The sequence below is a fragment of the Australozyma saopauloensis genome, chromosome 1 (assembly GCF_035610405.1).
Source record: "Australozyma saopauloensis chromosome 1, complete sequence".
Taxonomy (NCBI): Eukaryota; Fungi; Ascomycota; class Pichiomycetes; order Serinales; family Metschnikowiaceae; genus Australozyma; species Australozyma saopauloensis.
This window is the reverse complement of record NC_086131.1, coordinates 877,568-900,003: the sequence shown is the minus strand read 5'-3', so window position 1 is coordinate 900,003 and position 22,436 is coordinate 877,568. Positions and strand designations below refer to the sequence as shown.

The following is a 22,436-nucleotide window of genomic DNA, read 5'->3' as shown; positions in this document are numbered from 1 at the left end:
CGGATATGGACTGTACCTGCAGACAACTCGTGTAGGCGGGGGCTGCTATACTTTGGCAGCTTCAGACTGCAGGCAAAAGAGCACTTCTAGTTCAAGACCTTCGGGTACTGCAGAGAATGGAGAACTGATGGGACCCCCAGTGAGCCAGACAGGGGTTATGAAGAATGAGTACTCTGTTGCCCGGCAGTCGGATTTGCATTCATTCGAAAATGTATTCCAGACACGAATTCGACCCATTCGAAAAAACGACACCTTGATTGTCCGCATGTTGAACAACTGCTTCAAATGGTCCAGCCGCCTAAAAACCTGTATTGCATATCTTGACAGCCACTTTTCCGAACCCAATTTCTTTCCTGTACCCAAACTGCTCTCGTAAGTGGGATGGCTAATACAGGTGTGGGGCTCGATTGGTTGCACTGAGTCGGTTGCAGAGTCAATCAAAGGTCTTGTCGAAACGGATGGGATCAAAGCCCCTCAAACAACCATAGATCCAGAACCGAGAAACTGTTGCAACTGTTTTTTGCGTGAGCATCAAGTGACCTGTTCCGATGTTACCCTCACGTTTCACTTGGGCCACATATGCAATAGAAGCAGTGTTCCGGACCACAATGTGACAGAACAAGGCTACGGTGCAGGCTGTTCCCCGACTAGGCTACACGATGCATGGGCTGGGTCAGGGTTCTGCGCAGGTCGCCTGTGGTTTGCAACCTTTCTTCAAAATAGTATTAAAGAAGAGGGTTCACCTCATTTTCGGGGCGTAAAATTTTGTTCAATCGGTCCGTGATGGAATCATACAGTGCATTATCTTCGCCTTCTACTTCTGATTCCACTAGCAACTTCAGCGACGACTCACTTGGGTATACCATGACTGACTTGAACGAGGTCACCAGACAATATGGCCTTTATAAGGAGAAACTTCGACTTCAACGTCAAGACGATATAAAAAAGGTGTTGCAGATCTCCTACTTTGAAGATGACGCTAGTGCTATTTCAAACATTCCAACGGAGATGCTCTTGCCTCAAACCTCCATCAACATGCTTCACATGTATCGCAAGAAATGAAGTATATAGACTACTCGACTTCTCGTTGGCACTTTAAAAGTTGTACCAACCCCACATTCTTTTGTTTTCGATTCTTCAGCCGACATTTCGGCTCCATAATTTGACTTTTTAAGCATGCGATTTTCTAAAAAACATCGCAAGAAGGATCTGGAATTGTGATTCTTCTTATCTGTACTGGTACATTATAATACATGTTTTATTCTCTTTTAATCAATAAAGTAATTTCTTATGCACCATTCCATCACGAGGGCTTGAAATAGTATGCCAATGCCCATTTAATTAAGCTGATCAGTCAACTTTTTAAGTTGCTTCAAGACGGCTGACTTTGCAGTTCCACCAGTTGCAGTACGTCTTTCGACGCTAACTTCGAAATCAAATACATCCATGACATCTTTCTCAAAACGAGAATCGATGCTTTGAAATTGTTCAAAGCTCAATTGATCAATACCTGTGAGTTTTTCCTCCTCGGCTTTACGAACACACTCTCCAGAGATGTGGTGAGTCTCTCTGAATGGAACACCTCTTCTAACCAAATAGTCAGCCAAATCAGTTGCCAACATGTCCATGGTCAAGGCGCCCTCCATTTTCTCTTTTTTGATAGACAAAGTAGAGATCACACCTGTGGCAATGAGAATGGAATGCTCCACAGTTGTCATAGCGTCAAACAAAGGCTCCTTGTCCTCTTGCATGTCTTTGTTGTAAGTAGATGGGATAGATTTCAAAGACATCAAGAAGCCAGCCAAGGAGCCGAAGACACGACCGGACTTACCTCTCAACAACTCGAGCGAGTCTGGGTTCTTCTTTTGTGGCATCAAGGATGAGCCCGTGGAGTATGCATCGGCAAGCTGAATGAATCCAAACTCAGCAGTAGAATAAATGATCAAATCCTCAGAGAATCTAGAGATATGGTTCATGAACAACGAGGACCAGAACAAGGTCTCCACAACAAAATCTCTGTCACTAACAGCAGTCAAAGAGTTTCCAATCACATCGTTGAAGCCCAAGCCTGCAGCCAAAAACTCACGGTCAATACCGTATGGATGGCCAGCCAAAGCGCCTGCTCCAAGAGGAGATTGGTTAACTCTCTCCAAAATCTGTTGCAAACGCTTGTAGTCCTCTGTGAAGTAGGTGGCATAGGAGCTCAACCAGTGCGCCCATCTAATTGGTTGTGCTCTTTGCAAATGAGTGTAGCCAGGCATCAACACGTCGATTTCAGACTCAGCTCTCTTGATGATGCTGCCAATGAAGGTGGCCAAGAAATCCAAAAGCTTTGTCAAGGTTTCTCTGACGAAAATACGCATGTCTGTGGCCACCTGATCGTTTCTGGATCTACCAGTGTGAACCTTACCAGCGATGTGCTTTCCAATAATTTCACCCAATCTTCTCTCGTTAGCAGTGTGGATATCTTCGTCTCCAGGCTTCTCGACGAAAGTGCCATTTTGCCATTCCTTTCTGATTTCCTCTAAGCCCTCGTGGATCTTAGCGAGCTCATCGTCAGTAATCAATTGAAGCTTGTTCAATCCTTGAGTGTACACTTTGGTTCCAGTCAAATCAGCATCGAACATGATCTTGTCATAAGGCAACGATGCATTGTAGAGGTCCATCAATGGATCAGAGGCTCCTGTGAATCTTCCACCCCATAATCTGGCTTCAGAAGGCTTTTCGGCTGTGTTGGACATGGTTGCAATGGAATAAAGTAGTATAGATAGGAACTGATTCGTCACCGCGGTTAAGAAGAATTTTCCTTTTTGGGCCCATGACTCAGGGTGTCACGTGAACTGGGTGCAACTATCCAACCTTTGTGAAGCTGTGTTCTTCCTGAATAATATTGTTTCCAAGAAGCAATGAAAATACGATATGAGATCTCGAATCCTCGACTAATTCTTGTTTGCAGATTCAACGGAAATGTTTGTGAGAGAATATAGGTCACTCCCATGTATGATCAATCACCCATCCAATTCGATACAGGAAGGCCTGTGGATTCTGAAACAGAGAGATATAAATTGATTCCCAATTTGATAACTTAGAATATAGAAATAGTGACAAATGTCGCTATTAAATAACAAAAATCACTTATATTTGCAAAATTCCACCTAGGCCCTAATCACACGTATATCCTTGGTCCTTCGCTAAAAGTAGCACGCGGACGGATCCACCAATTTTTGGACCATCCCATCGCATCACACAAAGGGCCATAAATGATTTCTCAAGACACGACTCCAGCCAGAAAAACGAGAGTAAGACTTAAAAAATCCAGTACAATTCAAAAATACTGCTCACGGTCAAATATCCGTCTCGCAAAAAAATCATACCCTCCATTTCCTCCAAACATTTCTTTTACAAGGCTGGCACCTCAGCGTGTCACGTGACCCTCACCACCGCGAAGAGTAAAAAAAATTTCCCCTAAAAAATAGGTCCTACAGCTTATTTTCAGAGAAACAGCAACAACATGACTGACTTATCTCAACAAATGAACAACCTTTCGGTGTCGGGCAACGGCGAGTCCTCTCGCTCCCAGTACGTCCCTCCTCATCTCAGAGGCAGAAAGGGTGGCGCTGGTGGCTCTAGCAACTCCGACTCCGGTGAGGGCAGAAGCAACGGCGGCTACAACAACAACTCCCGTCGCGACTTTGGTGGCTCTGGTTTCGGAGGCAACAACCGTAGTGGCTTCGGAGGCTCCGGCTTCGGAGGTGGATACAACAGAGACCGTAACGGTGGCGGTGCTCGTGCTGGTGTTGGTAGATGGGCCGACGGAAAGCACCAACCTGCTCCTAAGAACGAGCGCATGGAGCTCGAGCTCTTCGGTGTTGCCGAGGACTCTTCTTTCCAATCTTCCGGTATCAACTTCGACAACTACGACGATATTCCTGTTGAGGCTACCGGTGACGATGTCCCAGAGCCCATCACCTCTTTCGAGACTCCTCCATTGGCTGACTTGTTGGTGGAGAACATTGTCTTGTCCAGATTCACCAAGCCAACCCCAGTCCAGAAGTACTCCGTTCCTATTGTCGCTGGTGGCAGAGACTTGATGGCTTGTGCCCAGACTGGTTCCGGTAAGACTGGTGGTTTCTTGTTCCCAGTCTTGTCTGAGTGTTACATCAATGGCCCAGCCCCAAGACCTCAAACTGGTCACTTCACTGCCAACATGGTGTTCCCAACTGTCTTGATCATGGCTCCAACCAGAGAGTTGGTGTCCCAAATCTACGACGAGGCCAGAAAGTTCTGTTACAGATCTTGGGTCCGCCCTGGTGTCGCCTACGGTGGTGTTGACATCGGACAACAAATCAGAACCTTGCAAAGAGGATGCGATTTGTTGGTCGCCGCTCCAGGTCGTTTGACTGACTTGTTGGAGAGAGGCAAGGTCTCCTTGCAAAACGTCAAATACTTGGTCTTGGACGAAGCCGACAGAATGTTGGATATGGGTTTCGAGCCTCAAATCAGACACATTGTCCAGGAGTGTGACATGCCAGATGTTCAAGACAGACAAACCTTGATGTTCTCGGCCACCTTCCCAAGAAACATCCAAATGTTGGCCAGAGACTTCTTGAAGGACTACATCTTCTTGTCCGTCGGTAGAGTTGGTTCTACTTCTTCTAACATTACTCAAAAGATTTTGTTGGTTGAGGACGACGAGAAGAGATCCGTCATCTTGGACTTGTTAAATGCTGGTGACAAGGAGCTTACGATTGTTTTCACTGAAACCAAGAGAATGGCCGACTACTTGGCCGACTTCTTGTATGATCAAGGCTTCCCAGCTACCGCCATCCACGGTAACAGAACCCAATACGAGAGAGAGAAGGCTCTTGCCGCTTTCAAGAATGGTTCTGCTCCTATCTTGGTGGCTACTGCCGTCGCTGCCAGAGGTTTGGATATTCCTAACGTTCAGCACGTCATCAACTATGACTTGCCAAATGACATCGACGACTACGTTCACAGAATTGGTCGTACAGGACGTGCTGGTAATGTCGGTGTCGCCACCTCTTTCTTTAACAGAAACAACAGAAACATTGTTAAGGACATGATCTCTTTGTTGGCCGAGGCTGACCAAGAGGTTCCAGACTTCTTGGCCAAGATTTCCAGAGAGTCTTCTTTCGGCCGTGGCGGCATGGGTGGCCGTGGTCGCGCCGGTGGAATGGGCAGCCGTATGGGCGGTGGTGGCGCCTCCAAGGACTTCAGAAGACAAGGTGGCGGCGGATTCGGTGCCTCTTCTCAAAGCTCTTGGGGCTCCAGCAACGGTGCTAGTGCCGGTGGCAGAAGCGATTTTGGTGGTAGCTCCAGAAGTGGAGGCTACTCCCAGGATTACGGTAACCAATCCCAAAGTGCCTCGTGGTGGTAAGTCTTAGGACAATCCCGCCTCGATCTTTGGTCACATCATGTGGTGCGATTGCAGATTGATTTTTCTATCTTTTACCGTTTGTCCTTCTTTTTTCTTTTAATGTGTCGTTATGAGGGCTAGCCGCCTTCTTGGCGCACACACTGTTATTGTTTTTACAGCATTGTGTTACAATAATTTATTCAGTTGGTTCGCGGGTCGAGTTCGCAAAACTCTCCTTAAAGCCACGACCCGACTTGCTCCTAAGGTCCAAATCTAAATTTGGAGAAAACTGGTGGTCCGAAGTTCTGATCGAAAGATCTTGCATTTTTTTTATTATGATCCTTCATTTTCGTGCTGTTGCAATGAACATCAATGGTGTTTGTTTTTTTGGTTTTTTTGTCTTCATTCTTTTGTTTGATATTTGAGTTTTGGGATAGTCGTTACGTTTGACTCTGTCTCGATGTCATTTAATTGATTCATGGCTCGAGTAGACGAAAGATATTGGGATAAGGAAATGGTTTAGCGAAAAGAAAAGGTAATGGGAAATGGGATAAGGAAGAACTTCACTCTTCTACGAAACCCGCAAAGGGCGATTATTTATTTATCTACCTTTTGGTTTTTATAATCATTGGTTTTTTGATACACTGATTTAGACGTGGGCATATATAGACATGTGTTATTTTAATGGAATGCTTTTAGTATGATTTGAATATTATGAGTGAGTAAATTCAATTCTAGTAAATTTTTTAAGAGAGGCTAATTGATCCGGCTGTTTACACCTCTCACGTTCTTCCTCTATATAGTACTTGAAGGATTCTGGAATTGTTCTTTGAGGTAGTTGTGAGTATTCTACTTTTTTCCGTGGTTGCGCCAAATTGTCGAAGCTGAACAGCAAGACACACCTCGAACCCTTGTGATTATACAAGCAGTTCTTTCGCACATACAAATTTATATAGCTGGACAGTACTTTTCACTATAGAGACACGCAAATGATCAGAATCCCAAGATCGCGATATTCCCTAGCGATTATCACTGGTTTGATATTTCTAATCATTCTATTAAGATCCGATGGCCTGGCGGGTCCTCTGAGACGTGTTGTCCCCAATAGTGTCAGATTGCAACGAGATCTTGAACGAACCAAAGACTGGAAAGAGACTGGACTAAATTTCCAGAGTATTAAGGAATCTCGAGACCCGGTATTATCGAAGGTGAAGTCTCAGTTGGCGGCAGAGTTTCCTTATGCCCCAGAGAAGGGATTTGCAAAGAACGTTTGGCAGACTTGGAAAGTAGGTCTCGATGATGGAAGTTTTCCCCACGCATATATGTCATTCCAGGAAAGTTGGGATGAGATCAACCCGGGATATAAGCATCATGTGATATCTGACCCTCAGTGTGATGTCATGGTGAAACGTCTATTCAAAAACATACCTGATGTTGTTGAGGCCTGGAATTCGATGCCAAAGAGCATTCTCAAAGCTGACTTCTTTAGATACCTCATCCTATATGCCAAGGGCGGTGTTTACTCAGATATTGATACTGTTTCCTTGAAACCCATTTCACTGTGGCTCTCAGCTCAAAGTAGTATCTACAAGAAACCTAATACAGCTGGCCTAGTGGTGGGCATAGAGGCTGACCCAGACAGACCAGACTGGGCTGAGTGGTACGCCAGAAGAATTCAGTTCTGTCAATGGACCATCCAGGCGAAGAAGGGACATCCCATGTTACGTGACTTGATTGCCAAAATCGCTGAAATTACACTCGATCGTAAACGCAAAGGTGAACTCACAAAAGTGTTGGGTAAAGATGGGGGTGGTGATATCATGAACTGGACCGGTCCAGGAATCTTTACGGATATGGTTTTCGAATACTTGAACGGTCCATTTGGTGGCTCTGCTATCGTTAAGGGCAAGACCGCCCAGCCTGTTTCATGGGAGATTTTCACCGGTATGCGTGTTCCAATCTTGATTGACGACGTTCTAGTATTGCCGATAACCTCATTCTCTCCTAATGTGGGTCAAATGGGAGCAGGCGATATCAACGATGAATGGGCCTATGTTCATCATATGTTTTCAGGCTCATGGAAGGGCTAACGAAATTGCGGTTCTTGGGTAATGAAATATTGCTTAAAAGAGCAATAACATATTCTGTAGATTGAGAGAAAGATTTTCATAATTAAGGAACTGATAGATTTTCTGGATCATTCAATAATTTGTGTTCTTCTCAGTACTCAACCTGTCTTCCAGTATGGATGGCCTACGTCCCAATCAAACACAATTGTAAAATTAATTTTTAAATAAGTTCAAACTCTTCATTGTACAACGAGATCTTTTTATTTTTTCATGTAAAGCTTACTTTCCATTTTCATTACTTTTACTTAAACCTCTACTCCACACATTACTGCTCGTGTGCGCACACTGACACTTACTATCAACTAATCTCATCTTCAACCCTAAATCGTATCGGTCCATCAAATTCGAGTTCATCATGGAAGAACCAAGGCGCTCGGCTAGAGCCAACAAAGGAGTCCACTCTGGGCGCGATCTCCTGGACGTTTATTATGTGAATCTGGCGGATGAACCTGCTCACAAGAGAATTAAAGTGGATGAATCAAACGACCAAGATTCCATTTTTGAAATACCAGCGCCATCTGAAGTCGTCAAATGTCTCCCTTGCGGCACCACAGATGCCAATTATAACGAAGAGACTGATCAAGGTGGCTTGATGATTGAATGTGAACGATGTACCACATGGCAACATGCAAAGTGCATGGGATACAAATCCGAGCGGGCTATTCCTAAAGTCTATTTGTGCAATGTATGCAAAGACAAAGATGATCCAACGTTTGAGACCAGTAAATCCATTCAAGGTATCACGACACCAGATTCGACTACTGCCCCATCTCTGATCAAGACAACGAGTGCCAAGCCAAAGGTGCATAGCGCAGCGGCAGCAAAAAAAGCGGCAGTTGTTGCAGCTGCCCAAAAGACTAGAGATAGTGTCTCTAAAGCATTGCTAAATGTCATAGTAAAATGTAACTCAGAATTGAATGACGCTCATGATTGGAGTGTTAAAATCGAGAATGCCATCTTTGAATGGGCTCAATGCACTGACAAGAAATACATAGAAAAGAGCAGGGCTATCATGGCTTTGGTGAAGAAGCCCATAGTATTAAATAGACTTATCAACGGAGAAATTAGTGCTACACAACTAACTACTTTACCGGTGGAAGAAATCGACCCTGACTTGAAACATTACGCCGAGAAAGTCAGACAAGAGCTGATCAGAAGGTCTGTGTTAGTGGTAGAGGATGACCAGAGTCAACGAGTTCGTCGCACACATAAAGGTGAAGAGATTGTCGAGTCCGCCAAAGACGAAGTTGATGACCATACCGTCTCTGTTGTTGCGAAGAACGTATCACTGAAAAAATCTGCTGAGATGCAAGAGTCTTCCCGGAAGAAGATTATCCCTGGAAATTCATCTCAGACAAGCTATCACTATGAAGACGACGACGATTACTCTACACCTGCTACAGTACAAGACTCAAAATCTGAATCAAATAATGCGGACGCATCCGACAGTGAAGATGATATGGATCTCATTTTAGAGAGAAAGTCAAAAAGCCCAGAGCCAAAGGCTACAGATTCCATCCAAATCCCAAAGAAGCCTAAGCTCCCACCGACTATTCCTACTAAATTCTGGTCGGGAGAAGTAGAACTCCCGGATGTCGCGAGTGCAATAATGAGTGCAGAGTTTATCTCCTGCTCCAAATATGAAGAGCCCAAGGATAACATTACAGTTAGCTTCCATAATAAAGCGATGCGTATTTGCAAGGAGCTTATAGAAAACTCCAAAATTCTAATACAGGGTCGCTTGGATCGTTCTCGTGCGGACCCCTACGTTGACAAGATCAGATCATCTCGGGATTTATTCATAGTAAAGCTCACCAGCAAATCCACTGAATCAAATTTCGACAAGTTGTACCAATACTTCTTAAAGAGATCCAAGGTCGGTGTCATTTCATGCCGAGCTTCATTCGTTAAAGACGCATACTTGTACGCTTTAAGCGGCACTCCTCCTCCATTTTTCGAGTCTGCAACATTAAGTGGCGATGGATTGTACATTGTTTATGTAGTGAAGAAAGACTATGTGCCCGTTGGGAAGAGTATATTGAAGAAGCCCACTACGCCCCATGCTGCCAAAAAAGCTCCTCCAAGTCTTGACTCTATTCTTTCTAAATTGGGAGGCCCGACAACTAATCAAGCCCCCGTAAGTCAGCTTCCCGGTCATTTACCTGCAAAACCAGTAATCTCAGCTCATCCACTGGCTCCTGCCTCAAGCATGCCTCACGGGCAGTATCAAGCGGGCCCTCAGCAAGCAACTTCCGGTCTCACTCAAGAACAACTAATGTTTCTTACAGATCTTGTCAGCCAAAATGGCCAAAACAACAACAATCAGCCTGCTATGCTGACATCACTACACAATAATCATTAAATTGAGCTACCTAGTATTTCAAACACCAGCTCTGCGCCCTTATTGCTTAATCAAATCACCGCTACATAAGCAGATGAATAAATTTAAATTTAATAAAGTAGATTAATTCAACATAAAAACATAATAACATAATAACATCTCTTGAGATATCCGTTCATTAATTATTGTACAATACACATCACTCGATTTAGACGTCTCCGCGAATTGAGTTTTGCAGCCACAGTCAATTGAACTCCGCAATTCATTCGTACAATATAGGTGTATAGACTTCAGGCAAGTAGCCAAAATGCTGCGATCTACGCAAGACGATAGCCTTGTTTTTGCGACAGAATCTCACTGGCCCGATAAAAAGTGGAGTGAGCCAGATCTTGCGAATACGTCTGATATCTTTGGCTCACCGAAACAAGACTTCGAGACTACGCAGGCAGATCCGAGTAGCGAATTGCACACGGGCTTTCCTTCTGGATCTGGAGATGGTGAGCAAGATATTTTGTTCCATACATTTTCACCGGGAGTTGCCACCAGCCCTGACGCGAGTGCTATTGGTAAGGGTGCATCGACCAGCGGCCTGAGCCCGAGTTTTTCCCGCAAGATAGATGCCAGTGATGCTGACAAGAATCCTACAAATCCGCTCCACATACATTTTGCCAGTAGTCCACTTGTAACGAACAAATTTGATCTACGACAGAGCACACTGCTGACTGTTCCTCACACAGATCAACTGCAAGAGAATGCAACTCAAATTATACCCAATGAACGGGCGACTCAAGTTATACATAACGATGGGGCGACTCAAGTTATACATGATGACGGGGCGACTCAAGTTATACATGATGACGGGGCGACTCAAGTTCTACCCAGTGAACAAGCCACTCAATTGATCGGCACCACAATTCCATCCGTGCATCAACCTAACTTGAGTACAATCGCGACGCAGGTCATTGGCGACTCTCAACAGAGTGAAAATCACTGCGCAGAAACACAAGTAATTCCTTGCGACATAGATTCGACTAGCAACTCGCTTCAGTATCCTGGTGCCGAGACACAAAAAATCGACAATGATTGCCTCTCTCAAACACAAATTCTTCATTTGAATGGTCGGAGCACGACTGTACCTTCGTTCTCAGTTGATGCAAAGTCCCATCCCAATGGCGAGACGTCTTCTAGTCAAAAAGGAATATCTGACGACCAAAGTATGTTATCTGATTCTACGCACAAAGAGCTAACTGCAAATTCTGCAGACGAACACCCAAGTTACTCAACTAAAACGCCGTTGCCAAACAGCTCTCCAAGTCAACCTTCTCGTTTCGAACACTCCACGAGTGTCAATCATTTTACATCAAACAATCATGTACTGTTGGACAACACTTGCTCTGGAGAAACGCAAATTATCAATGACGTATACACAGACAATGTAAATATTGGCAGGGTAACCCAAGTAATAGATCCTGGTGTCAAACAACTCTCTCGGAAGTCATCTTCAACCCATACGCCGTCACAATCACACTATGTTGAAGCGGAGTTGAATCCAAAATCGAACATGAAGTCACTGAAAGAAAGAAACACAGAATTGGATAGTGCCTTCGAATTTCCGAAGGACATGGACAAAGGGCCACTTGAGGTTTCTGCCGCAAACAATCATTCAGAGGGCCAAAATGGGGCTGCAACCCTTCTGGCTAAATTTCCTTTTGGATCCGCCGAGAAAGAAATTTTTAGTTCACCAAATGAAGCAATCCCCTCCCATGACAATAAGATAGAACACATCCAAAAGACGAGAGGCTCCATTAACCATGGGCCAGAGACAGATGACAATGATTATGATATATCCATTAATGACACAACCTTTGACTGTCAACATCAAGGTCTAGCTGGTGAAGCTACCACTCAAGTTCTCAACACACAAGAAGAGATTTATGATGATGCGTCTTTGAAGCTTGTTGATCTAGGAACTAAGCCTGTTTCCTCCAGTAGTCAAAACGACTTGAAACGTGAATTGTCTTCTTTGAGTATATCTGATGTTGAAGAAGGTGTACACTCTGATTTTGAAGATTCGACATTCGTATGTGAAGATAGCATATTTAATCTCAAGAAGAGAAAGTTGACAAGTCGTATTTTGCGCACGGGTATTACGCACAATTCCCAATCGGATGTTCTGGAAAAGCTTTCGCAAGTAGACTCACTTGATGCCACCCAGACGGAAGGAAGGGATCAATGCAACCTGCTGTCTCTAGTGACTACCGGCGCACTATCGACATCGTCACTGCCGCATAGACTGAATGATTCAAATTGGAGCACATCGTCCTCTGATCTTGAGGATATCAGTCAAGATCCCAGTGAGACTCTTCTCTTAGATCAACCAACGGATTCTTTTCATTTGACAGCAGAAGAGCCGTCTCAAGAAATAAAATTCGCCAAACCTCGGAGAGACAACGGTGTTCCCGATGAGCAAAACGAAACACAGGAGACAATTCTTCGGCAAGAAAAAAATGATTCACTTGATGTTGCTTCGGTGTGTAATGCTCAAGCAGTTTGGGTTTTTTCGCTGTTTCGCAATTTCCCTGCCATTGTTTTAACTGTAGGAGAAGAATCCTCTTTGGTCTTGATGCACAACCTCAAAGAAATAACTATAAGGAATTCAGACCTCAATATTTTGGATCTTCGTATTGGCGATTCTGTTCTGGTTTCTCTGAAATTCGGCCAGTATCTCGTGACTGGCCTCACCTTTGAACTGGGCGGGTCTCGGTTCAATTGTCTTAGAGGGCACAATACCGTGTTTCTATTGAAAAAGGGTCGCCACAGCAATGTCGAATTCAAGGTGCCTTTGCATGAAGTTTGTATGGAGGCTGACCAGTTGGCTGCACATCATGTAAAGTTTCGATTGATGTCTGACACTACAAACTTGCTACAATTAACATATCTTGAGGCGAACCATATAATCAAAGCAAAGGCGTCTCTCAATAGCTCGCAAGGTAAATTAATGAATCAAAATGCGAATTCAGTTCAACTGTCGCTATTAACACCTCAAGAGAACACTGGGATATTTTCGGGTATGTTTTTCTTCGTTACATCAATTGAAGGCGAAAGAAAAGATCAGCTCAATAAATTAGTTACTTCCAATGGTGGGTTGTTCATTGATGATGAGATTGATCTGATACTCGAAAAGACTCACACCTCTCTTCATAACTGCGCCCTTTCGCTGCAAACTTTAGAACACTTCAAGTTTGGGGCTTTGTTATCCGATGGATTTTCTAGAAGTGCCAAGTATCTACAGGCTTTGGCTTTGGGCTGGCCCATTTTAGCTGATGCTTTTGTCGAGAAAGCACTAGACAATCCGAGCCTTCTATTTAACTGGCCGGCATTTCTTCTACCGGCTGGTGTATCATTGTATTTTAAGGGCACTAAAAGCCATGATGTTTTTCAGTTTCGCAACAAGTATGAGGCCGGGATGGACATGAGTTTGCAACTCAATAATAACAGCAGCCTCATGACGTCGAGAAATATCTTAATTTTAGAGAGAAACCAGGATCAAAAAGTCCTCAGTATGTGTGGCTTCATTTTTCATGCATTCGGGTCAAGATCTATCACTTCATTCAAGGATATTTCTTCAATCGAGAACTATATCAGGAAAAATGGTGGAGACTCGTTTACTGTCTACGACAACAGCGATCACGAGTTCCGGAACAAGTTTGCAAGAAAAGACAAAAGGAAGCCCAGCAGATCTAACTTGAAAGTGGACGTCGTAGATTGGGAATGGGTTGTTCAATGTGTCATTAGCAATCTTGTTTGGGAACCCGGAACCCTGATCTTTTTCTAACTATATAATCCATAACGGACAATAGACACGAACTTTACGGAGTTTTTCACATCTGTACTACAAAGCGAACTGTGGTGTACTCGGAGTTGTTGCTACATCAAATTTAAGTTCTAAATATACTTTACTCTATACAATTCCGGATTGATATAAATTAGGCAAAAATTCTGGACATCAAGGTGGTGAAAGCAGCCTTGACTAAGGGCAAACCATTGTCGTTCTTCACTGCGTCTCCGTTCTCCTCCAATCTTCTCAACAAGTATTCTTTGGTCTCCAATGGAGGACCCCAAGGCACGTACTTGATCACATTTTCGACATTGTCCTTCTTGATGAGATCGTATGTGATGGAATCAGCCATTCCGAGAAGTTGACCCAAGCAAACGTTTGCTCTGCTTGAGTTTTCAGGGCTTGACTTGTTGACAAGATCAGTTGCGAGTTTCAAAGAGTCGGCGTTGTGTGAAGCTACAACCAAATGACCAATAGGGCTTTTGTTGAGCTGGTCATCCAAAATTGACTTGATGCAGTAAGTGATACCGGAGTTGTAGTTGTTGTCAGTATCCGTCTTGGTCTTGTGAATAACGTTGGCTCTATCCTTTTCTGAATGAATGTAAGCACCTCTAACCAACTTCATTCCAACTCTGTAGTTTTGATCTTTAGCAAGCTGCTCTTCCTTGGTCAACAAGTCAGCAGAGCCCGATAAGTACATTTGCAAAGTTCCAACGACAGAAACAGGTGAGTTGACTGGGTTGAATTGTTTGTAAAGACGTCTTTGCAATTCGTAAACACCAGGCTGGAGATCATATTTCTCGGCATCGATGACACCAACAACAAATGGAGCAGTTCTTTCTGGGTATTGCTTGGCCAAGTTCTTGTTGGCATCAAAAATGGTCTTGCAAATAGCGGAAGCATTGGCAACGAGCTCGTCAAAGGAGTCCTTGTACTCTGGCGAGTCGAAATTCTTCAACACGGCGGCGGCGTTCTTAGTGAAGCCAGTTGGTTTCAAAGCCACATATCCGGCAGGAATGGAGTTGATGCTCTTACCCGAATTTTCAATGATAGAAAGAGTGTGAGGAATCAAGATCTCTTCAACAGACTTCTGTGTTTCGCTAACAATGTATTGTGGGTCAATGTTGTCATTACCGTTGCAGGCCTCAATGGTCAAGGAAATCATCATGTTGTTGATGCCTCTTTCGGTCAAACGCTCGCCAGTAGTCTTGACCTCCTCGATGGTCTCGCCACCACAGTAGATTTTGTATACCAAAGCCTTGATCACTGGCATAGGAACATATGGGAAAAGCTTGATACACAAGTTCAAGATTGGCTTGTTTAAAGTGCAGATGCCAATGAGCATGAACGAGACAAGCTCGCTGGTTTTGAACTGCTTCAAGAATGTGGAGTCGAACTTGGTAGCATCGTTCATGGGAGCCAAGGTTGCTGGGCCAGCGTTGTTGGCAATATACGAGTTTCTTTTTTTCGTCGAGATGTTGAACTGACGCGAAAATGTAATTGGGCCAAGTCGGCTGCTGGCTTGCAAGCTTTGCTTCAAGTTTGCTTTAAGAAGTGGTGCAAGTGGAATCAGGCGCACAGATAACATTAATTAGGTGGATAATAGAGAAGGAAGCTTGGGATGAAACTGGGATGGAAGTCTAAATAAATAGAAATGGTGGTGATAACTGATGTGTAATTAAGTGAAGAGTGAGGGAAAAAGTGTTCTGCTGAACTCATCTGGGAGCCATGACCCAGGCATTTATATTCTTTCCTTTTGTGATAAGTGACCGCAGATAGACACAATCAGGCAAGTGTGCGCGACAATCGCACCAGCGAAACAGGTGTGGGCGTGCACCTAATGGCAGGCGTGTGCGAAATAGTGTACTGTTGGCGAGCGCTGCGACTACCGAAGAGCCTCACCGTTATTGCGGGGGGAGGGTACGTTCCACCTAATGGCAGGATGAAGCGACTAGGCATTGGAACATAGAGTTGATAATGCAAGATATGGATGCACTTGGCGTTTAGACTATTGGAGGAGAAATGGGGTCAGATTTTTTTCGTTGTTTTTGTCGCGGAAATGGTCAACGAGATCTGAAACAGGGCCGGAGTCGGCATCTGTTCCAGAGGGTACTCTCTGCTTTGGTATGGATGCCTTCAAAGGGAATGGCTCTTACTGTAACATGTAGCAGCCGGAATAGTTTCGGCTATGGATAACCCCTATAAAGCAATTTTATTTTGCATTTTGCATCACGAAAGGAACGCGTGGCATTTTTTGTTGTTATGTGATTGGTTCTGACCTTGTATAACTATTACCGCCTTTTGTCTCTCCTTGTATTCATTGTGGTTTGGTGAAACGGACTGTACTGTAGTTCCAATCTATGGGTAAGACAAGCACAAAATGTAAGCGATAATTGAAGATGAAACCAGAAGGTTTAACTTTTTTGATTTATGTCAACTCTAAAAAAGTTTTCTTGTCCTGGTTTTTGACGATTTACCTTTCAGCCTGTTTGGGCGCCGAAATCACATTCACAAGATTAAAAAAATTAGATCTTGATTGACATTCATATATTCACGAACTACGTCTGTGATGGGGCCTCTCAATTTATTCATTTTCTAAGTTGTGCAACGGCTCATCCCAATCAAACCCCTACGAATCGAACTCGACTACAAGCCTAACCTACTTTACACCAAATAAATTCTACAAAATACTGTTTCATCAATTCGGAAGATAAGCCGATACGCCTGCTCTTCTTATCACCTCTTTCATGAGTCGTAGATTCACTGTGACTAATCTTGATCTCCCCGCCTGCAGGATTTGACTACACTTATAGCTTGTCAAAAGTCAAACCCTAAAACACCATCATGGTTTCCGTATACGTTAACGAAAAAGCTGGCGAGGACGCCGCCGGCTGTGGCTCGCAAGAGAAGCCATACCAAACTGCTGCCTACGCACAATTTGTCGCACCCGAAAGCTCGATTCTCGTTCACAAGGAGAACGATGAGACCAAGGAGTTTGAGTATGTCGAGATCTCCGCCTCTGCCTTGAAAAAAGCCAAGAAGGGTGCCGAAGGTTTGAAGAAAAAGCAAGAGAAACAGGCCAAGCAAGAGCAAGATGCTGCTAAGAAGGCTGCTGACGCCGCTAAGAAATTGGCTGAGTTGGACTTGGTGGAGATCACCGAGGACACTTCTCTTCCAGCTGCCGACAAGATCAAGTTGAAGTCCATTGGTGACTTCATTGGTAAGAGAGTTGCTGTCAGAGGTTGGGTTCATCGTTTCAGATTGCAGAAGGGTCTTGGTTTCGTTACCTTGAGAGACGGTACGGGATTCCTCCAGTCTGTCTTGACCGGTGACTTGGCCAAATCCCGTGTTGCCAACGAATTGACCATCGAGTCCACCATCCTCATCAAGGGTGTTGTCGAGAAGTTGCCAGAGGGTAAGTCTGCCCCAGGAGGTGTTGAGTTGAAGGCTGATTACTTTGAGGTCATTGGTTTGGCTCCATCTGGTGATGACGCATTCACTAACAAGGTCCAAGAAAAGGCTGACCCATCTTTGTTGTTGGACCAACGTCACTTGGCCATGAGAGGTGAGACCTTGTCTTCTGTTTTCAAGGTTAGAGCTGTTTTGTTGTCTGCCATGAGACGTTTCTTCGCCGAGGAGGGTTTGACCGAGGTCACTCCTCCATGCATGGTGCAAACCCAAGTCGAGGGTGGTTCCACTTTGTTCAAGTTAGACTACTACGGTGAGGAGGCTTACTTGACTCAATCATCCCAATTGTACTTGGAGACCTGTTTGCCAGCCCTTGGTGACGTGTTCTGTGTCCAGGAGTCTTTCCGTGCTGAGAAGTCTCACACCAGAAGACACTTGTCTGAGTACACTCACGTTGAGAGTGAATTGGCTTTCTTGACCTTCGACGAGATGTTGGACCACTTGGAGAGACTTTTCACTACTGTCATCAAGTATGTTCTTGAAGACCCAATTGCTGGTCCTTTGGTGGAGAAGTTGAACCCAGGTTTCAAGGTCCCAGAGATGCCTTTTAAGAGAATGGCCTACGTCGATGCCTTGGAATGGTTGAACGAACACGGTATTCCAAACGAGGATGGTGAAAAATTCAAGTTCGGTGACGACATTGCTGAGGCTGCCGAGAGAAGAATGACAGATGAATTGAACGTTCCAATCTTGTTGACCCGTTTCCCTGTGGAGATCAAGTCTTTCTATATGAAGAAGTGTTCTGACGACCCTCGTGTTACCGAGTCTGTTGATGTCTTGATGCCTAACGTTGGTGAGGTTACTGGTGGCTCCATGAGAATTGATGACTACGATGAGTTGGCTGCTGCCCTCAAACGTGAGAACTTGAGTGCTGAAGATTACTACTGGTTCATGGACTTGAGAAAGTACGGTACTTGTCCTCACGGTGGTTATGGTTTGGGAACTGAGAGAATCTTGGCTTGGTTGTGTCACAGAGAAACTGTTAGAGAGTGCTCTTTATACCCAAGATTTACTGGCAGATGTAAGCCATAATTTACTTACGTACATAGTATTAGAAGGAGTCTATTAATATTACACCAGGCTGCAAGAAATCCGAAGCTAAAATACAATGAACAATTTCATAATTCGGGGCATGCATATCCGCAGGATGAACTTAATCAAAATTGTAAGTTTGACAGGTCCAGGTCATTGATGCTAGCTTTGCCCAAAGAATCTTCGATAAGCAGAATCGTCGCGTTTGGGTGAGCGTAGCATGTTCTATTATCGACACTTGAAGGGCTATGGATCCCATTTATACCGCGTTTCAACAGTGCATAGTATTCGGCAGTGTCCAAATCATGATCAAGCTCGCCAACCGGAGAATTAGATACGCTGCTTGAGCTAATGTCATCACCATCACTGTATTCAATGTCAAATATCTCATCGCTCAAATTGCTATTCATTTCCAAAAAGTCGTTCTTCTCATTCGACTTCTCGAACGCTGATTTGGTGTTGCCGGTTAAGTAATGAGAAAATGCTTTTTGCTGTTCACGCACATTCCAGTTTAAGTTTTGACTCACAGAATCAATGAACTCGGTTTTAGATGATTTGACCGTTGGGAACGGGAAGGGGCTCGCCTGGATAGTTACATAATCGCCTCGTCTCATTTCTGTCCTCACTTTACCATCGAAAGATGCCCAAGCTGTCGATCTGCTACTGGAGGGCACTTTGACCTTAAGACACATTCCGTCGGGTAGAAGAATAGGTCTGAATGAAAGTGTATGTGGACAGATTGGTGTGACGCTGATTGCACTTACGCCAGGGTGAACCAAAGAACCTCCTGCTGATAGAGAGTATGCAGTTGAGCCCGTGGGGGTAGCGATGATGACACCATCTGCCTGTGCAATGGTGAGAAGTGAACCGTCTCCAAAAATTTCTAAGTTAGTGACATATGGGCTTGGACCACGATCAACGACCAACTCATTTAGGACTTGCTGCTCTCGTTTTAAAACGCCTTCGGAGTCATAGACACGGCATGTGAATCTCATGCGTAGATATGCACTAACACCATCATCTAGGACTGTCGTGAGGACTTTTCGGAATTGCTCAAATCTGAAGTTGGTGAGAAACCCAAGGGAGCCGAGTGCAAACGACAAGACAGGGGGAACGATTTGCTGAAAAAGACTCAGGACATACAACACAGTTCCGTCGCCTCCTAATGCAATACATAAATCTATCTTTTGGGGTTGCTTTGCAACTGAGTGTTTTGTCCAAAACTTTAACATGGATGAAGCCTTCGGGTAAGCCCGCATGAGTCCAGTAGCATCGAATCTGCGCAGATCCTTGAGATTGGAGTCAACGTAAACCACAATGTCATCCTTACGATTTAGAAGCCATTCTGCTATTTCTCGGGTGAGATATATCAAGGAGTTGTCCCGAGCCTTGGTCACAATCATTATTGCTTGCACGTGGAGTTGGATATTAGCCTTAGCCAAATTTTTCGTCAACATGCGAACACCATTTGCGGTCTGGGCTAGTTCTGTGTGTGACCGAACCAGCTTGAGATCATCGGGCGCAAAGTCCTTCAACATTTTGTTACAGGGACTATTCTCCAGGCCCAACTTAGACCAAGAAGAAGACCTTGTCTCCAGAACCCGGCGGATCGGTATGACTGATGAATCCAGTTGGGAATGCGGACTGTCTCCCAGCCCATTGATCGTGAATTTCGTTGCTCCCATCTCTTGATCAATTCTTCTGTAGGTGGCGGGGAACAAGAGGGGCAACGGAAACTATAGAGGGTCAATGACTTTTTAGAAGTGAATCTCGATGTAGGGAAGAGAAATCGTGACTGAAGACCGTCTTGAATGAAATGAAAAAGGGTTTGTTATCTTATTGATGCGCAGACCGAAGCACTTTATTAGCCGAGACTGACGGAATATTCCGAGGAAATCAGTCTGAATAATTCCAGGGTTGAATCTGGGGTAGAGTAGTTTTATTTTCGCTTAAATTTTGGAAAATGATTGATTTGGGATACTAATGAATTAATTTTTGCTTTTGTCTGCAGCAGTGGCTTGTGCAAAGTTTGCAGATGACGCCTATTCATGTTTCGTTTCCCGAGATCGGACTTCTAAAAAGGGGAGACAAGCTGGGATTTGCAGTACAAAGCGGCTTTTCACAGTCATTTGAATTGAAATTTAGCGCATGATAGTAATTTAAATGCTTTTGCACACAGTTCAGAAGATATTGATCGATGATCTAGAGTTGTAGCAATGGAACCATTCAATGTTGTTCGATGTTGTTCAATACATATCAAGCTGTGAAGAAACTAATTAAGAACTCGAGAATTAATTCAATACAATCTACTTAAATATTAGGAGACACCTTCTTCACTTTGCACTTCCATCCACCCTCCTTTGGATCTAACAAAGGCAAAGAAGCTCCAAGACACCAGCCAAGCTCGTTGTTTGCGATGGTCTTAGCGGTTCTCAACTCACGATGCAAAGGAATATTGTATCCAGTGTGGAGCATTGCGGTAATGAATGACAAGTCAAGACACCAGTGAGGCTCCTCCTGTAAAGCTTTAACAGAGTCACCCAACAAAATGTCCTTCCACATGGTCTCACCAGCACAAACGTGCTTAGTCAAGTCCTTCAACTCTTCCACGGAGAAAGAGTTAGGGAAGCCCAATGGGTTGGTACGGTCGTAGAAGTATGAGAAAACCCACATCTCGGAGTTTTGGTGGAAGGCCTTGGTCAAAGATGGTTGGTAAACACCGTTGAAAGAGCAGGGCTTGGAGGTACATTCGGTCTCAAGGTTCAACACCTTCTCAGCCAAGTATCTACATTGGGCACCAGAAGCCTCAGAAGGACCCTGGAAGTTCACAACGTAGAATTCGTTCTCACTGATTTCAACAACAACATCCGAAGCCTTGACTCCTGGGGGCATACATGGGTTCTTGACTGTAACTTCAGCTTTAGCAGTCTTAGTTTCGGCCTTTGTGATGATTTTCAGCAAGGCTTGGCCATCTTTAATGGCACTTTGGACTACTAAAGAGTTAATCTTGTTTCTACCTTGCATCAAACCGTAGCCCAAGTGACTGAACTGGTACAAAGTAAATTTACGGCCACCGAAAGTAAAATCGTAGACGTGACTTCCCTTGGTCATTTGTGCAGTGTCACCCATGTCTGGCTCGAAAACAATTTGAGTGGAACCACCACCCAAATCAAAAACAGCAGCGGTGTCGGTCTTTTCAGCAGTACCAATGTTACCCAAGAGGTAGTTCGTTGTGATCCAAGCGAACACACCCTCATCTGAACCGTCCATGATGGAAATTCCGTCACCTTCCACAACTGCGAATGGATAGTCGGTCTCCAAGTGTTGACGGACCTCCTTCAAAATGGCATCAGACTTAGTCTTTCCAAGCAATCTCAAACCAGCAGTAGCCTTGACTGCAATAGGGGTACATGATTGCTTATCTTCAGGAACGGTATCCAAGGCGAGCTTCAAAAGAGGGTCCAATGACTTAGCAGCACCGGCGGTATCAGTGTCGAAAGAAGACAAACCGGGCTTCAACATCTTGAATTCTTCCTTCAACAATACTGGAGGTGAGACACAGGTGTCAAATGCATACACGTGAACACGAGAACCAGTGGAACCGGCGTCAATCATCACAACATAATCAGTCTTTTTACAGGCACCATTTGCACCAGCAACTTTTCCAGCACCAGGCTTACCGTTAGCGTTTTCAGGAGCCTTCTCGAGTGGCTTCTTCTCGAGTGGCTTCTTGTCGGTAGGCTTCTTGGCGGGAAATCCATCGGGAGCTTTACCAGGTGCATTCTTATCCTGACCTTCAGCCTCCCAACCAGCTGGCTTCTCAGCAGCGGGAGCGGCAGGAGGAGGAACAGCCTTACCAGGTTGTGTGTCGACACCACTGTCACCAGAGAGCGAGCCTTCGTTATCCTTGTTAGACTTCTCCTTGTCGGCCAGGTCACCAATTCCGCTCAAGGATCCCATCTTGGGCTTGGCATGGTTGTCCTTATCTTCACCGGTAACAGCAATATTGTTTTTATTTGGTTTAGGGATCTCACCAGCAGCCGGTTGTGCCTGAGCTGGGTTATTAATTTTGACTGGTGGCTCGGCATCCTTAGGCGTGTCTTGAGACTCCAGACCCGACTTGAAGGAAGCAGGGACTTTGATCTCAGTCTCATGGAACGATCTTGCAGAGAAGGCAAGATAGCTTGTTAACGAGAGGAGTATGAGCGCGCCTACAACGACACGTATGTTACGGGTGCTCAACATCGTCAT

The 22,436-nt window shown here is 44.6% G+C and overlaps 9 protein-coding genes across 9 annotated transcripts; 5 read left to right on the top strand and 4 right to left on the bottom strand.

The window, feature by feature from the left end:
* Window positions 1–1,337: 1,337 nt before the first annotated feature.
* Window positions 1,338–2,741, bottom strand: PUMCH_000413 (uncharacterized protein; the record flags this gene model as incomplete). The annotated part of the gene is made up of 1 exon (XM_063019502.1): window positions 1,338–2,741. One exon carries the CDS (start codon window positions 2,739–2,741, stop codon window positions 1,338–1,340), a length of 1,404 nt encoding a protein of 467 aa, XP_062875572.1.
* Window positions 2,742–3,511: 770 nt separating this feature from the next.
* On the top strand, window positions 3,512–5,398 carry PUMCH_000412 (uncharacterized protein; the record flags this gene model as incomplete). The annotated part of the gene is made up of 1 exon (XM_063019501.1): window positions 3,512–5,398. One exon carries the CDS (start codon window positions 3,512–3,514, stop codon window positions 5,396–5,398), a length of 1,887 nt encoding a protein of 628 aa, XP_062875571.1.
* Window positions 5,399–6,366: 968 nt separating this feature from the next.
* Window positions 6,367–7,467, top strand: PUMCH_000411 (uncharacterized protein; the record flags this gene model as incomplete). Its single annotated transcript, XM_063019500.1, has 1 exon — window positions 6,367–7,467. One exon carries the CDS (start codon window positions 6,367–6,369, stop codon window positions 7,465–7,467), a length of 1,101 nt encoding a protein of 366 aa, XP_062875570.1.
* A 394-nt stretch (window positions 7,468–7,861) lies between these two features.
* On the top strand, window positions 7,862–9,868 carry PUMCH_000410 (uncharacterized protein; the record flags this gene model as incomplete). Its single annotated transcript, XM_063019499.1, has 1 exon — window positions 7,862–9,868. The coding sequence occupies one exon, from the start codon at window positions 7,862–7,864 to the stop codon at window positions 9,866–9,868; it is 2,007 nt and encodes a 668-aa protein (XP_062875569.1).
* A 286-nt stretch (window positions 9,869–10,154) lies between these two features.
* Window positions 10,155–13,682, top strand: PUMCH_000409 (uncharacterized protein; the record flags this gene model as incomplete). The annotated part of the gene is made up of 1 exon (XM_063019498.1): window positions 10,155–13,682. The coding sequence occupies one exon, from the start codon at window positions 10,155–10,157 to the stop codon at window positions 13,680–13,682; it is 3,528 nt and encodes a 1,175-aa protein (XP_062875568.1).
* A 151-nt stretch (window positions 13,683–13,833) lies between these two features.
* On the bottom strand, window positions 13,834–15,273 carry PUMCH_000408 (uncharacterized protein; the record flags this gene model as incomplete). The annotated part of the gene is made up of 1 exon (XM_063019497.1): window positions 13,834–15,273. One exon carries the CDS (start codon window positions 15,271–15,273, stop codon window positions 13,834–13,836), a length of 1,440 nt encoding a protein of 479 aa, XP_062875567.1.
* Window positions 15,274–16,529: 1,256 nt separating this feature from the next.
* On the top strand, window positions 16,530–18,185 carry PUMCH_000407 (uncharacterized protein; the record flags this gene model as incomplete). The annotated part of the gene is made up of 1 exon (XM_063019496.1): window positions 16,530–18,185. The coding sequence occupies one exon, from the start codon at window positions 16,530–16,532 to the stop codon at window positions 18,183–18,185; it is 1,656 nt and encodes a 551-aa protein (XP_062875566.1).
* Window positions 18,186–18,310: 125 nt separating this feature from the next.
* Window positions 18,311–19,870, bottom strand: PUMCH_000406 (uncharacterized protein; the record flags this gene model as incomplete). The annotated part of the gene is made up of 1 exon (XM_063019495.1): window positions 18,311–19,870. The coding sequence occupies one exon, from the start codon at window positions 19,868–19,870 to the stop codon at window positions 18,311–18,313; it is 1,560 nt and encodes a 519-aa protein (XP_062875565.1).
* A 625-nt stretch (window positions 19,871–20,495) lies between these two features.
* On the bottom strand, window positions 20,496–22,436 carry PUMCH_000405 (uncharacterized protein; the record flags this gene model as incomplete). Its single annotated transcript, XM_063019494.1, has 1 exon — window positions 20,496–22,436. One exon carries the CDS (start codon window positions 22,434–22,436, stop codon window positions 20,496–20,498), a length of 1,941 nt encoding a protein of 646 aa, XP_062875564.1.